The 16,695-nt window shown below is 44.7% G+C and overlaps 1 protein-coding gene and 1 long non-coding RNA gene across 2 annotated transcripts in view; one reads left to right on the top strand and one right to left on the bottom strand.

The window, feature by feature from the left end:
* IGFBP5 (insulin like growth factor binding protein 5) overlaps window positions 1–11,834 on the top strand; it is a 42,000-nt gene extending 30,166 nt beyond the window's left edge. The window contains exons 2-4 of the mRNA XM_083431133.1: window positions 2,789–3,018; window positions 3,530–3,649; window positions 4,451–11,834. Coding sequence (XP_083287259.1) covers window positions 2,789–3,018; window positions 3,530–3,649; window positions 4,451–4,582 — 482 coding nt within the window. The 3' untranslated portion in view covers window positions 4,583–11,834. The remainder of the gene's footprint in view (window positions 1–2,788; window positions 3,019–3,529; window positions 3,650–4,450) is intronic.
* The window catches only part of LOC310673230, a 78,219-nt gene extending 63,860 nt beyond the window's left edge, over window positions 1–14,359 (bottom strand). Inside the window, exon 1 of the long non-coding RNA XR_014508927.1 lies at window positions 14,341–14,359. This is a non-coding gene — a long non-coding RNA (uncharacterized lncRNA). The remainder of the gene's footprint in view (window positions 1–14,340) is intronic.
* Between the last annotated feature and the right edge of the window lie 2,336 nt (window positions 14,360–16,695).

The following is a 16,695-nucleotide window of genomic DNA, read 5'->3' as shown; positions in this document are numbered from 1 at the left end:
TGGGCAGCGCAGGATTCCATAGTCTCTGTGGAGTTAGGACTTTATTGAAATTTGGAGCTAAAAATAGCCTTCTTTTGCTCTAAGGGCTGTATTAAAGGTCACAAGTGAGCTAAGTATAGGCTGTCACCAAGTCGTTCCTATATATAACTGTGCTGGAGCTCTAAAAGCGACCATCTGTTAATAAGATCATATTGGCTAGGATCAGAGAGCTTGAACACACACAGAGTTTAGGAGGCAGGGTGGATTTTCTCTGGGGAATGCACTGCCACAAGAAGGTGGGAAAGGCCACATGCATAAATTGATGTCTGCAAGGATTAAATAAATAAATGGAGGATAAATGAGTGGCTGCTACCCAGGCCCAAGATACCCTGAAAGGTAACATTCATTACCTTTTGTGATCAGACACTGAGGATCAATAGGGGATGGGTACCAGCATTAATAGGGACGCGGGTGGCGCTGTGGGTTAATCCACAGAGCCTAGGACTTGCCAATCAGAAGGTCGGCAGTTCGAATCCCCGTGACGGGATGAGCTCCCGTTGCTCGGTCCCAGTTCCTGCCCACCAAGCAGTTCGAAAGCACTTCAAAGTGCAAGTAGATAAATAGGTACCACTCTGGCTGGAAGGTAAACGGCGTTTCCGTGTGCTGCTCTGGTTCGCCAGAAGCGGCTTAGTCATGCTGGCCACATGACCCGGAAGCTGTACGCTGGCTCCCTCCGCCAATAAAGCAAGATGAGCACCGCAACCCCAGAGTCGGTCACGACTAGACCTAATGGTCGGGGGTCCCTTTACCTTAACCTTTATCACCATTTTGCCTGCTTGTAAACTTTGTGAGACATCAGGTTGGCCACCATCACCTTCAATGTTTCTAGATAGCACTGATTACTCTTGACTATTGCTCCTTTAATAGCAAACTTGAGTGGGGTGTGCAAATAAGATTGCAGCCATAATGGGGCCACCAAGACAAGAAAATATTAGCATGTTTGAACACTGAAGTTTGAAGGTGTACAAAGATTTTTTTAAAAAAATAAAAACTTAAGGGGATGTCTCAACCCACCCCACCCCACACACACACAAAAGTGAGAATTTGGACTTGACCCCTGTACATATATTTCAAAATTCTGGTGGAATTCAGATATATTTGAAATGCTAGCAAACTGCTTGATTGGAAAGGAGAGGGGGAGATTTCCCCCTCCCCCTCAGCTCCTTAATGTATGTCTGCATGTGAGGAGGAGACTACAAATGTCAAGACATTTGACTGCCATCAGCTTGCCTGAGGATTAGTGACAGATTTCAGTATAGTCTGCTGCATGTGAACAACAGGACACTTGCTGCCCCGGGTATGTTTTGGCCCCTCACACAGTCTGCCAGAGTGTTTACTGCTGAGAGCTGAGAAGATCCGCTGTTACTGAGAGGATTCCAACCCACCCCTTGGAGAGTCCTTGCCAGGCAACAAATCTGCTGCATCTCTTCACTCAGGGGACTATACCTTGTAATGTCTCTTTTGACCTTGTATGGAGCACCACAAACTTTTCTTTAATGAGGGTCTCACTCTTCCACATTAAGATCCAGAAGCAGAGAATTGTTGCTGCCCACTGAAAAGCAAATGACGCTTGCTTCTCCCAGGGCATGTGCCAAGGAAACTCTTCTTGTGAACAAGCCTGAATGTGAGCCATCATGAGTAGGGAACTTTTTCAACCTGAGGGCCACCTTCCTGCACTGGCAACCTTCTGAGGGGTGGGCAGCACATGCTAGGGGTTGGCAAAGCCAGAGCCAAGTGGGTGGAATAATGGGTGTGGCTCTTCTCTTGGTACAGTAGGCTATATTCCTGCCCTGCAACAGTTGGAGAGTTCTTCGTTTGGATGCATTCAGTTTGGCACTTAATATAACCTTTCCACTAATAACTGTGGCAGTAGCAAGAGTTGGGAATTTATCAAATTTAGCACACTCCACCTCCAAAAAAATAACCCTGGGAACCCAGATTATCCAGTCTCCTGCTGCCTGATTCCTATTCTGGCAACAGGATCGTGGTACAATGCGCTGTAGTTTAGTCACCCTAGAAAAGCAACACTGTGTTCAGCAACCTTGGATTATAGCAGGTTGGGCTGTTATAATATCATTTAAACAGTTTCCTTTTTTTAATAACTTTTTTATTCAAAATTAAAACAAAACATATTATCCAGAAACATATCATCCTTATTCCCCCACCCCCATTTTTCCTCCCTTTTTGCATCTCATTGCCATATGATCCCACTCTTCACATATTTCTCCACTTTTCACCCACATGCTCCAACTAAAGATAACATTTCATGCACCTGCCAAAGTGGATTCTACCAGCTAGCCCATGAAAACTCTTCTCCTTTCAATGCCCGCCAGGTTCTGGGAGAAGAGGGATCTGGAATGTTTTCTAAAGACACTGAATCTGTCAACTGTCTCTCCCCTGATGCTTCTTCCTCTTCTTGCTCCTCTCCCATTATTTACCAGCTTTTCACCTCATCTGCCTCTGAGCTATGACCTCCCACAAACCACCGTTGTAAATCTATACCGCCCTCCTCTTCTCTAGAAGGGCCAGGCTGAGTAGGCGCGTCCCACCATTTCCCCTCTGTCCAGTCCCTGACAATATGTGAGGTTTCTCAGAATGTGGGCTTCAGGTGTTCCACAAATACAGATGGTGCATTTTATGGATCTTGAGACTGCTGTTACGAAAGCAACGAGCAAAGAAGGACACTGTGGCTCAAGGAAATGGATGAAAGTCCAAGAAGCAACTCTTTTTCTTGCTTTCTCCCATTCAGAAAGAGAATCCCGAGAGCATGAGGATCCAACCACCTCAGAAATGGCAGAGGAGACCTACCCTTCCAAACCGCACAGAAACAAGGGACACGTGCGCCTCCCTGAGTCCAAGGTAGAGGCCCTGAGGAAGGATCGCAGGAAGAAGCTGACTTCATCCAAGTTCGTTGGTGGGGCAGAAAACACGGCACACCCTCGCGTTGCTGCCCCTGAGCTGAGGCCAGAGTTTGAACTGGTAAGTGTGGTCCTTCCCTGTACCACATGTGCTCTTGCCCTTCATTCTCTTGCGCCATGTCTAGTCTCCTCCCCTCTTCCTACTATCTATGTTCCCACCATAACTGCCATGCCGGTAGAGGATGGTTAGAGAGGGATATTGATAAGTGGAAAACATGGGGCTGATGGGAACAATTCTAGCTGCTAGTTTAAAGCCCACTCTGCATAGTGACTCTTCCCTCCACCCACCTTCATGTGCTCAGCCACCCACCACATAGTGAAGCTGGTTTCCTCCAAGTAGTGCCAGTTCTAGGTTTTGCCAGGCTAAGATTCTCTGTGTGTGTGCCCATTGCCTCACCACTATTACCACTGCCCATGTGCTTGCCTCTTGGCTCAATTTACACATCCTCACTGAGATAAGCATGCAGAAAACACTACTAATCTTAATGAATTCTGCTTAATCTGACCTTATCTTGGGAGTTCAGTGCTTCATCCTCCTCAGCACCTGATTGCTTTCTCTCCTCTTTTTTCAGGGCCCTTGCCGTAGACAGATGGAGGCATCACTGCAGGAGCTCAAATCAAGCCAGCGCATGATCCCCCGTGCCGTCCACCTTCCCAACTGTGACAGGAAAGGCTTCTACAAGAGGAAACAGGTAGAAGCTCTGCTTGGAGTCAAGCTCTGCTTTGTGGTCCAGGTGTACAGACAGCAGGGACTCTTCCCCATCAAACAGCTTTGAGTCAATTGACCCAGTTTCCTAACAGTTATTTCACCACAAAATCTAAACTGGTGTTCCTCAACCTTGGGCCCTCAAGGTGTTGTTGGTCAACAACTCCCATCATTCAAAGCTCACTTACCCATTAGGGCTGGCAGGAGGTGTTGTTGTGAGCTCTGAATGATGGGAGTTGTAGTCCAACAACGTCTGAGGATCCAAAGTTGAAGAACACTGGTCTGAACCAAGGTTGTGGCCTATGGATTTATGCTCTGTACGAGCCAAGCATTATGTGGTGCAGGAGGTGATTAAATGAATAAAAAAATAATATGGATTGCAAGTGACACCATTAGCATCATGTGTAGTTAGGAACCCAAGCCACCCTACAGCAGACCCAGGACAATTGCCCACATTTAATTGCCTTAACCTACATCTTGATCCACACAAATTTGCAAGTGATGATGCTCATCATCTCCATGCTGGAAAAAGTTTATTTCTTCAGATTAAGCTGCAGTTAAAGGAGCAAGCTAGGCTGGTTTCCACCTCTCCCACACCTTTGCCCAGAAGCAAACTGTGCTTATTTGGGGTTCTAGTCTAGTTAAGGCCTTAACCAGCAGGCCAGCTGGTTAACTCCCAGGTTAACTTCCTCCAAGGTGGGCAGGGGATGTCTTCCTCTCAGGGGAGGCATGACCATCCCAGACGTCCTCCACTCACTCTCCACCCTTTTCGTCCTCCTCTCTCCAGTGCAAGCCATCTCGGGGCCGAAAACGTGGACTGTGTTGGTGTGTGGATAAGTACGGACTGAAGCTGCCGGGAACGGATTACGTAGCCGGAGACCTCCAGTGTCACAACTTTGACAGTGGCAACACTGAGTGAATTATCCTTCTTTGCCTCTCCCTGCCAGAGCCCTTTCCCCCACCCACCCACCCATTACCCACCCACACCTCACGACGTGCCCAGGAGACTGATTCCTTTCATCTCATTTTAAGAAACTGAGGACCTCGGAATCTACGGTTATTATCATCAACTTCTCTCAATGGCAACGGCAGAGACTAAAGAAAAGGCAACACTTTGAAGCCAAATAAATGGATAAATAGAGAAGGAAGGAAGGAAGGAGGCAGAAGATGAAGATGACAAGGCAGCCACCACCTCCCTTGGGACATGGCTCTAAGATAACTCTGTAGGCCTCCATGCTTGAAAGTATCGTCATCCAGCCGCCCAGACAGCACCAATGTAGGAAGCTCTCAGAAGCACTTGAATTTTGTTTTTGTTTTCTTCCCCTCCCCCTTTTTTACTTTAGTGGGTTTGAAACCTTAAGATTTTGGGAAGTACCTAGTTTAACCAGCAGAATCCTAGGACAAACAGGCCACTCACTATTTCAATCCACACACACATAATATATATATTCTGTCAAGGTTCTTTTTTCAGTGTTGTCATTTCTCTACTCCTTCCCCCCAGGGCTAAGGTTTTATTTGCTCTCTCTCCCTTATTTTCTTTTCAAATAAAAATCAGATGGATCAGAGAACATCAGAACCTACAGCAGGGTGAAGTGAAGCCATTGGTTAAAAATCAAAATTCTTCAGGGACTGTTTCCCTGGGCAGTTAAGTAAGAGGTTTGACCTGATTATTTGAGGTGTCATTGTCCATCCCTCTCCTGTGTAAATACAGCTGTGGTGCACATGTTTACTCTTTGTTGAACAAGTCCCCTTTCTTCCAAGAAGAGTCCTTTGACCTCCAATCACGTAAGAAGCCCCACAAACCTCTATGCAGCTTCTTGTGTAAATCAAAGGCATTCAGGTTTGTGTATTTGCAGGATTCTGACCCAAGCTGAAGCAATAGCATGTCAGGTATCCTGCAGGCACTTAAAGCATATTTTTCTTGTTGTCAGTTATGTAAACCGACCTGTGGATATCCACACAATGCTGAGCAATTATTATCACTCTCTACCCTTTAATGTAAAGGTGAGGACAGGGGAAATGACTCCTATTATTGTACTCGCATATACTAAATCATTGCCCTGAGCAAGGACAATACGAAGCAGTTAAAACATGATTCATAAAATCATGCACACTAGATTTGTAAATCTAGTCCACGGTTAAGGAAACTATTTTGCCATCTTTCAATGTCTAGGAAGTGACTGAGAGTAGGTTGAGACCTTTTTTTCCTGAAAGAGTCTCTGAAATTGTTGCATGGCAGGCAGAAATTCAGTACATGTCAATTTGTCCCCATGAGTACATCTTTTGTGCTGGGAAAAAGCTGCACCTGCTTAATTTCTGCCTGTTGTGCCGCTGTCAGTCTCCGCCAGGAAAGAAGCAGCTATGCAAACAAATTTTTAATATCACCCGCAGAATCCAATAATTTGACAACTTTCACATTCAGGCTTGGGCATGCCACTAGAGCCATTTAAAAAATATATATTGTTTAACATTTTTTTAACATCCTCAGTATGTCTCCATGGACATTGCCATGACAAGGATCTTTCCTATGCTCAGGATGGTGAATGAGAATGCAAGAAAATGACAAGAGGGAGAGAGAGAAAGGATTACCCATCCAAAGTCACTAGCATTAGGGGGAAATCACCAAAATAGTAGCCATTAAGAAACATGCAATCCACTTGAGGGTGCAAAAGAAATGGAACCCATGGTGATTTCCTGGAGGAGGACACAAAGGAGTCGAGGACACTGGTGTGGTGGGCTGCAAGCACTTCTGGACAACATGCTAATCAGAAGCATGGAGAGAGACAGAGAGAGGACCGGGGTTTTTGCTTGCAGGCAGATGAGAAAGCCCACACTGCCTGCTGAGCGTCAGAAAAGAGCGCTGTTGGTAGGAGAACCAGGAGGACACCCACAACATGCTACATGCACTACTAAGCACAGAAGAAAGGGAAATGAGGAATCGTCCTGGCAGAATGGCTACAGCATGAAAGTGACTGTGGTGGGTTTTTCTTCCATCACCCCCTTCACTGCCAGCAGTGTTCAGATCAGCTCCAGAACAAAGATGAAAGCCAACAAACCATTGGGGTCTTCCCAGAGATGTGAGAACTGGCCAAGAAAATCTGGATCAGATTGGCTCTATGGAGATTTGATTTGTCTTCTATAGAAGAGAGCAGGGTGGGGAGATTTCTCCACATTTTTATGTGCAAACACCCATCCTTTTGTGCAGAGAGAAGGAAATATGGAGATGGAAACACACACACACACACACACACACACACACACACAAATCCTTCCAAGGTAAAAAGTCTAATCATCTGGGTGGAATTCCTGCCCCAAAATTCAACATTGCAGACAAAGCCTACTCCATTCTTTCACCTCCATCTTTGATCCAGATTTTCTGGAAAGTGTAAATGACTGCTAGATATTCCAGTTATCCCCTCCCCTGGGCTTTGGCAGCAGTGGTGAGACTTTTACCCTTTCTCCTCCGAATCAAAGCTAAACCTACCACAAGCTCCTGTGTAACAGAAGGCGGAACTGTGCTTTGACTGGAACATTTGTTATCACGATGGGTGAGCCTAAGTCCCATTTTCCCCACAACCCTGATTTAGCATGTGGAAAGGTAGAAATGCCTTGTTGTTTACTACCTGCATTTGGGTTGGATTATTTGGCTGTGCCTCTTTCCTAAACTGGATAAGTCCTTGGATGCTCTGCTGTCAATGCAATCTGAACAGTATACCCCTAGTTAGGTAGCTCTTTCCCAGTTCCCTGGCAACAAGATCATCTATGTCAGTCAAGAGAGCTTGTAGGACAGAAGGAGCATCTTGGTCCCTTTTAGAAATTCTATACTTACCAAGGTGGTATAATTGTGCTTCTGTGTCAACAAGTGTGTGAACTGGGTATGGGAGCAAATCTGTGGTAATGATGGAAAGGAGGGGCAGTGCCCTTGTTGCCTTGCTATAGGCGACCTGAGATGCTCCCCCCCCCCCCAGCAATGGCCATAATCCTGATCTCCATGAAAGACACCCGTGTGCAACATTTGGGCTGTCCCTGAAGTCTTCTACAAAGCAAAAGGACAGAAATTGTTTAAGCATTTCTTCTCAGGCTTTCAACATGGTTCATTCCTTTGGGCTGGTAAATCACTTGTATTGGGACTTGGTTGGTAAACGAAAGGTCCTGACCGCATCTGTCCTTCCCCATAGAAGATTGTGTGGACAGCCCCAGTGGTGGGCATTAGGTGTTCACACTTGGGATTATGGCCAGTATTCCAAAAGGGGGAGACCTAAGGTAGCACCAAAAATAAAGTGTATCTTGAGAACGAACTACCATAATGGCCAAGCCAGTAGATCAGAAATGGGGAACCTGGGGCTCTCCAGATGTTGCTGGACTACAACTCCAGTCATCTCTGACTGTTGTCCAGGCTGGCTGAAGCTAATGGGAACTGGAGGCCAGCAGCAACTGGAGGGCTGCATGGTCCCTGTCCTTGCAACAGATTATATAAGGCTTTAATCTGGTCCTGACATTTCCAGGGGTAATTCATACAGGAGACTTCTCCATTCTAGCCATTACAGAGAGGGACAAAGTGGTCCTATGAAACCTGGTGATATCTATGCTACAGCAAAGCTCAGCATTGGCTTCTTATCTCTTTGGAAAAAATGAGGTTCAGCATGAACAAAGGCAAGAGGGAATTCTGTCATCTTCCAACAGTGAGAACTGAATCCATTTTGCTTGCTCCAGGGCACGTATGGTGCACTTTCTCTAGGTCTAAAGAATACATGGGAAAGGTCCATGGCAGAATGACTATGGGCTGCGAAAAGGCTGATGAACTTAATCCCTTTGGATTTAAAAACAAATCTCTATTGTCAAAAGAAGATTTACAAGGAGGAAAGGACAGTGGAGCAGAGTGCACATATAATCTACATAGCATATAAAGGGGCAGGAGATGTGCTGGGCACATAAGAAATTATGGGAAATTTACACTACAAAGTTATGCTGATTTTGTACCAATTTAATTGTCATGGCTTTTGCCAAAGAAGCCTAAGGACTGTTCTTTTTTACAGTCCCTAAGGTTCCCTGAAAGGAGGGAGTGATTCCTAAATCAGTGTAAGTGTGTGGTGTAAATATATATCTTTACAGGGCAATCCGTAACATGTCTACTCAGGAAGAAGTCTCATTGAGATCAGAGGGACCTATTCCCAGGTAAATGGGTAAAGGATTGCAGCCTTAGTTGCATAAGATGAAAGAATGTTGCTAAAATCCTTTTCTCTCCCCAATTGGTAGAGTCAGTCTCTTGGTGCTCCTGGACTGGTTTCAACCAAAACCATCTTTTATCCTTCCTTCCTAACTTCCTTTCTAACTTCCTTCCTTCCTAACTTCCTTCCTTCCTTCTTGATATGTATTTTTTTATTATTTCCTGAAACTTGAAAACCTTTCCCTATATAGAATATAAGATCCCTTCTTACTCCATAAACAGGGCATGGAGAGAGCCATTTCATCTCCCACTTCTCTTGGACACACACACACACTCACAGAGTACAGATATTGCAAGCAGGTGAGGGGGTTTGGAGTACATAATATTCCCACCTAACTGCCAACTCACATTGTAAAAGGATTTTCTCATAAGCTCAAAGGATGCCTTTGAGGACAGTTCCATTACCTGGTTGCAAACTTTGCTAGCAACTGCAGTAGCAGAAACCATTCCAAGTGCATTGGCCACAGCTGATTTTCCAGGAGAGAGCACATCTTTCATCCTTGCTGCTTAAGTATGGAGAACCCAAAGCTGATGTAGACTTTCACCATTAGAAGATCAACCTTCATGGATTTCTTAAAGCAGCACTCACAATCTCAGCTGAAAGGCAGGGAAGCAGCTGCCCCAGTCTCAATCCTACAAAGCCAGTGCTTTTCTTTTTGGTTAATAAAAATGAGGTGCTAGTACCCATACATAGATAAAAGTCCATGGGCAGCCCCCCCCCCCAAGTGAATACTGTCACAAAAAGTTCCCAGTGTTCTCAGGGAGGAGGGTTGTTTAAAAATAACGCCACCCCTTTTCCTGACAGGCCCTGCAGAGCAGACTAGGGAATCTTCCCAAACCTGAGTGTCACTTCCATCAAAGGGAGAGCTCCCCAAGAGCCATGCTCCTATCAAAAGTGCTAAACTTGCCGCCCTGGACCTTAAAAGTGGGTTGACATTTTTATGTGCCCTCAAGAGGCCTCGAGCTAACCACTGGCATGACCTTTGCAGAATTTGTATGATCACCTTTGCATGATCACCTCCTAAGAGCAGAGGGGAAACTGTGTTTGCAAACAGGCTGGTGACAACATTTGGGAAGACCAAAGTCTGTAGAACATGGCTAGAAATAGGACTGAGAACTTGGGCTACTTTATCCATCATATTCATTCATTCATACCTAATAACAAACCTGCACGATCCTATAACTGTCAAAGGCAGAGGAACCTCTTTCCAACCTGTAGATGCCAAGGCACTATAGCATAAGAGACTATGGGGAAACAAAACCTGTTAGAACTGATGCCGGCTTTATAAGAAAAGTCCTGAACCTCATTACTCTAATAGCACCTGCTATTAGAATAAGTCTTTGTTCTTTACCCCTCCTACCAGTCCTTCATTTCTATTAGCCTTTTGTGTTACATTGGTTACAGTGCCAACTTCTGGCAAGCCATTCTCAATAATCTCCCCCAACCATAAGCTACTGGTGATTGACTCACACGACCCGCCATGTTTTTTGACGCGTGCTCAATTCCATTATGTTATAAGCTTTAAAGATGGCATATTTGCCATTGAATGCACAGATCTCCCTCCTTCCCTTTGGCTGACGACTCTGTGCCTGAATCGCTTTTCCTCTTCAGCTACCCATGATCCCCCATAAAGACTCCAGCTGCCATTGGTAGGAGATGAAAGTTATGCCACCTCAAGAGAAGGATACTCTCTCCATTGTTGACCAAGGAGAAAAGGCTCACCCAGTTTACTTCATTTAAGAAAGAGCTTTCCTGCCAGAGTAGTGAATCAGGGTGGGAGGTGATGAGAAAAAAGATTTAAAAGACAACGCGGTGGGGGAGTCCCCTTCAGAGACATTGATCTCAGAGACTGTGCACAGAGAAAGTGTGGAGAACGTTTTGGAGGCAAGTGGTGAGATACCTTTCATCTCCAAAGCAGCTTTCACTTTCGACCTTTGTGAGTGGGATTCAGGAGCATATAGAGATCTTTAAAGTCTTAGAAGGTCCCACTGCAGCTGATGCAGGTCACATGCATATCCTATGTTTGAATCACATGGCTTCCTGCAATCCTGGGAACGAGAGTTTCTTGCTCTCAGAGCTGCAATTCCTAGCACTCAACTCTCTTGGGGGGTGGGGAGGAAACCACAGGCTTTAGACATGGTTTAAATATACGGTGTGGATGTCACCATAGCCTACGAAAGACAATATCCAGGGGAGCAAAGACCTCCTTTCAAGCTGAGATATTCCTTGTCACTGTTGCAGAGGACAGTTTTATTTTGAAACCACTAGTACAAGAGCATATTGCACTATTTCTCCACTTCATCTCTCTCTCTCTCTCTCTCTCTCTCTCTCTCTCTCTCTTTCTGTCTTTCAACAGAGCATCTATAACTTCAGCAGTTGACAGGTCACTGCAGTCCCAGGCCACCTTCCTGGTATGAGCATCCCAGATAATGCCCAGGGAGGAGAGGGGGGCTTGCAGCACTCCCAACTTCCAACTCCACCCACTCTCAGCCCCTCCCACAACACCACTGGGACAGCTCTTCTACAATGCAGTTATTGCCCTCAGTAGCACAGTTAACAATACACACATGATTCCGAGTATCCTACCTGGTTTTTAATCATTACGCAGAATTATTCACTACACATTTTACGGTAGCTTTTAATAGCTTTACATACATACAGTAGCTCTGTGGATATTTTTTTTCTTTTGCAGTAAACAAAAAATATTCATACTCTTACCGGTGGGGGGCGGGGGGGAGCAGTTTGTGAAAAAACTGACAATGGATGAGGAGTGTAATTGCTCTGTTTAGCATTTTGTACTTTAAAAAAAAAAAGAATCTCACATTTTATTAAAAAGTGAAGATTGCTGTATACTATTTATTCAACTTATAATTTATGTTACTCTTTGATCTTTGTCTTTTCTTATGACAAAGCATTTATTTAATAAAGTTATGCATTCAGTTAGCCTGTGTGCATGGCTTGGGGAATGTCTGTGTAGTGCACTTGTGCTGAATGAATGTGATTTGCCCATCTTCTATTAAGGGAGCCAGCTGAGAATCTTTCGACTTTACTTGAAAGTAGCAGAATGCCCATCGTGTGAACAGAAGCCTTGCAGATTGCAAGGAGATGTGGTGTTCCAGGCAGGTTTCGTCCTCACTGCAGCCCTTTACTTTTCTGCAGAGGAGACAATGGTGCCCATTCACTAAAGGGAATGGGGAAGGGCACAGCTGCATATATGACTAGGTGAGAGCTAAATCTACTTCATGATGAGCCAGACACTGAGAATCAAGTTTGTGATGTGCAACACAGACCACTTCAGTCAGAGACTGTGTTCATTCAGCCCTACTCTGAATTCTGATGTAGGGAACTCACATTTATCAGCAGCGTTTTTTGCCTGGGCAAATGTTATCCCTCCCCTCTTCCCCTCTCCATGAAGAGCAGTGGTTTTTGCGATTTCTGAAATAAAGTACTTCTGTTTTGCACAAAAGATGCAAATGTATCCTAAAATCAGGAAGCAGGGATGGCAACTGCAGGAGAAGTGCCACGCCTGCCAACACAATGGAAAGTACAATTTTGCTGTCTACACACTTATCAGTAGGGGAGCATTTCTCATTTTGAGAACAACCTACCACTTTTTCTTCATTTTTGTTCTCACAAGGGACACATGCTTTTAAATTAGTCCTAGAGATCTGGTGGTTCTTCTGGTTTCAATGGAAGAGCACCCATTTTTCCTTCACCTAGCATGCCTTGCAGCAACCCAAGATCTATTTTGCACTAGGCATGATGATCCACAACCTGGCTCCCTCCAGATGTTGTTGGGGCCTGCAGCTCCCATAGACTCCAGCCGACTTGGCTAACATAAAAGCGAATGGGATCTGTAGCCCAAAACATATGGAATGTTCATGGGGAAAGAAAGCTCTGTCTAATTGAGGCTGCAATCCTATATCTGAGAGTAAGCCCCATAGAAAACCATGGAGCTTACTTCTGACAGACATATATAGGATTGTGCTGCTGAGACCATAGGCCACATTCTCCATCCCATTGCAATATTGGCTAATTGACTGGAGTCGTTAGATGCCAGCTACTAAAATGAAATAGCCTCCAAGTGACTTACACTATAATACAGCAATATAGTATACAAGGGGTTAAACCTGTTTGGGTTGTATTCTATGTAAGGCTATTTCCTGTTGCAACAGAACATATCCATCCTTCTTCTGCCCCTGCAACTGTTCTAAGGGTTAGTCCAACCCTCCAGAGCAGATTTGGGGACAGCACAGGGGAAGGAGAGGTGGCAATCGCCTTGCACTAGCACCAATCCTTGCACTAGCACAAAAAAACCTTGTTGAATATTGCCCTTTGTTCTCCCTCCCACCTTTCTGCCTGAAAGAAAGTGAACTTTAAAACTTGCTCACTTTTATGAGTTCTTTGGCTGGTCCTCACAAATGTCACTGTTGCTGGCATAAGTCACTGCATTTTGTTGCACTGAAGAGGTGCAAATAAGCCCGTGGAATCTCCAACACTGTGCAACTTGGTGCCATTCTTTAAAAGGGTCAGGAGCACAAGGTGGGTAAAATAAAAACACACCATGTTGATGCATCCCAGGTTAAAACAAAATTAAAAATGGCAGCAGCTGCTATATTAATTCTCACCACACGAGGGAAGCACAGACCAGAGCTACTTTGAAGAAAAAAACACCTGAAATGTTTGTGGCCAAAAAAATTGCAATAAAGGGGGGACTCCATATTGCGCCGGTGCATCGAAAGCCTTCTATAAAGATGGAAACCTTGTAAACAGTTACGTGATGTTCTGAACTTATCTTCCAACATCTCATCCAAAAAACAGCACACAGGAGGTATTGTGAGAAACTCCCCGGTGTGCCTGGATTTTCTTTTTTCAAGAAAGTGATGTCGTGAGTCTAGCCCAGGGATGGGGCACCTTTGACCCTCCCGATGTTGCTATGACCCCTTGGCCATCAGCCATGCATTGTCCAGCAACACTGAAGTGCCAAAGGACTGAAATGTTTCCAGCCCTCAGTCCACACCCTGGGAGGCAGACCATTGAGACATGTAACCCAGTAACCCATCAAGACCTCTGCTTGAGATATCAGAGGGCCCTGGCACAGGGTCTCTTCCCAGTCCTTTGCACTCACCCAGAGGAGCCAACTTCATCTAAGGCAGCATCAGACCTCTGCCGAAGGCCTTGGATGGGGATGAGAGATTCTTTAACTGCAGATACTGGGGGGTTGAACCTGAGATCTTTCACATGCAAAGCATGAGCTATGGCCCCTCTCAAAGAAATGTGTTCCATACAAAGGCTGCCACTGTCCAAAGTATGCCTGGTTGCCAGGAATACCTCTCACTGAATTCAGTGGGATTTACTTCTGAGGAAGCATGTGTGGAAGCAGCCAGGAAGTATTAAATCAAATGGTCATTGTTTCAAGATAAGTGAACTTGGATAAGTGAACTAGAACTCTCCCCCCCCCCCCCCCCGCTTTTGTCTACATGCTCTCAGGCAACAGGAGAACACCACTACAACCCAAACAATACACAGGACCCCACTCCCTCCAGAGCAGCTTGCATTGCTACCCGCAGGATCTGACAATTAGGACGGAAGGACAAAAAAAGGAGGCTCCGGAGCGATGGGTGCTGTAATTGATGCATCTGAGCAAATTGGCACTGGGTGACTCTCAATAAGCCCTGCCAAGTGATCACAGCAGAAGCACGGCGAAGGGATGTCCTGATCGTAACACCAGCTCAGCCCTTTGACTAAGGCAAGAACAAAAATGTTGGCAACCCTTTCCAGCTGAAATCTCTCTCTACATTCCTGAAGACATTGCTTTGTGTGTCCTGGACTGTGTGTGCGTCTGTGTGTTTGGGTGGGAGGACAGAGTTGTCAAGCCAGACAGTGGAGACAGGACCATGGCAGAGTTTGTTCTCAAATATTTCAGGTTAATAACAAGGACTTTTTTTATTTAAAAAGTACTCAAAATAATGGAATATTTAATTCTAGCCTTTTTAGGCTTTTCCAAAGGCACTTCTATGCTTGCCAAGGCATATTTATTTATAACTCGTGCATTTGGTTTCAAGAATTTGCTCCATGACCCCTCTCTATTCCTTTGATTAAGTTATAGTATCAAGAGAAGAACATTTTCTTCTCCTTACAACAGCCATAAAACAATCTGTTTCACTGCCATTCTGAAAGACCTACCTAGATTCTGCCTAGTAGCTGCTCCACTACCTAGGAATCCAGAAAACAGACTATATCCATTCATTCCATTCCATTCCATTCCACTTTGTTTCTGAATCGTTTCCTGTGCAACATCCCAAAGCCATCCACAAGAAGAACATCATAAAAAGCATCAATAAAAACATCAACACTAAATACATGACATACACAAATGGGGAAACATCTACCCATCTACCCACCCCACCCCCAAAAAACAACAACCCAACATGGATATTAAAAAGTCCTCCACTGGATGTTTCAGGAACTTGATTGTTCCATGATATAAATGCCACAGAAATTGCCACCTGCTGATTGGCCTCTCTCTTGACCTTCGGCAACTAGCTATAAATAAGGTGGAAGCATACTCAAGAGTCTAGATCCAGACATTCATAGGAATGGGGAGAAGAAGTCTCCAATGACTACCTCTGATTTCTGCATGCTGCCTGTGGCTGTATGGTGTTGCAGTCAAAGTGATTGATGAAAGAAGGGTGGTAGCTCAGTAGCAGGCAGAAGGTCCCAGGTTCAATCCTGACATCTCCAGGTTGGTCTAGAAAAGACTCTTGCCAGACCCCCTGCAGAGCCACCGCCACTCAGTTGTCAATAGCACTGAGTAAAATCCAACCCTTCTGGACATCAATCATACAAGAAATACACAAAATAACTAAGCAAGTATTAGACGTCACCCCAGAACTGGCCCTACTAAACATCTTGCAAGACACTAATGCCCACTCACATCAGAAAGAGCTCATAACCCAGCCAGATGGGAGTGGTATAAATAATAAATTATCCTATTATTATTATTATTATTATTATTATTATTATTATTATTTACTCTCAGCAGCCAGAAGCATCATAGCCAGACACTGGAGAGACCTGCCAGGAGAAAGCATGGACCAGTGGTATCAAATAGCATGGGAAACAGCCTTATTAGAAAAACTAACCAATAAACTGAAACTGACATGAGGACAAATAGAAGAAGATGCCTTCACCCAGCATGGTTCCCCTTTATCACATACACAGCCCAACAAGACAACAACCAGAATCCACCAACAGCATACGAATCAATCTGACTAACCTGATTCAAAAATACACACTCATACCCCGCTCAGAGAAAAAACAATTCTCACTACAGCCAACCAAAGACAGCCCTAGGCCACCCCCAACCTCTCTCACCCCCCCAAAGAAATAACGTGAATAATAAAAAGAACTGACACAAGTGACGCTGACACAAGACCCCACACATACACTAAGTAGAATACTGTAGAAGCGTTGCCACCCAACCCCAATCACCATTCCCCCCCCCTTTCCCCCTTTTCTTCCTAATGTAACACTAACGTCTCAACAAATGAAACTGATCTGTAGAAAACCCAACTGGGGGGAAAGAAACATTGCACATACTTTTGTAAACTAAGAAATCTTTAATATTTTTTTTTAAAAAAAATAGTGCTGAGAATAATGCAGCTTCCTGCATTAATGCATTTTATTTTGAGCTGGAAACATTAAATGTTTCTGAGATTACAAAATGACAGAGTGAGAAATCTGCAGTGCTCTGCTTGGGTTAGACATCTCTGGAGACAGCCTGCTACTGCTTACTCAAGAA

This window comes from Podarcis tiliguerta (assembly GCF_965153285.1).
Source record: "Podarcis tiliguerta genome assembly, chromosome: 1".
Taxonomy (NCBI): Eukaryota; Metazoa; Chordata; class Lepidosauria; order Squamata; family Lacertidae; genus Podarcis; species Podarcis tiliguerta.
The sequence above is the reverse complement of the archived record's forward strand: the minus strand, read 5'-3'. Positions and strand labels throughout refer to the sequence as shown.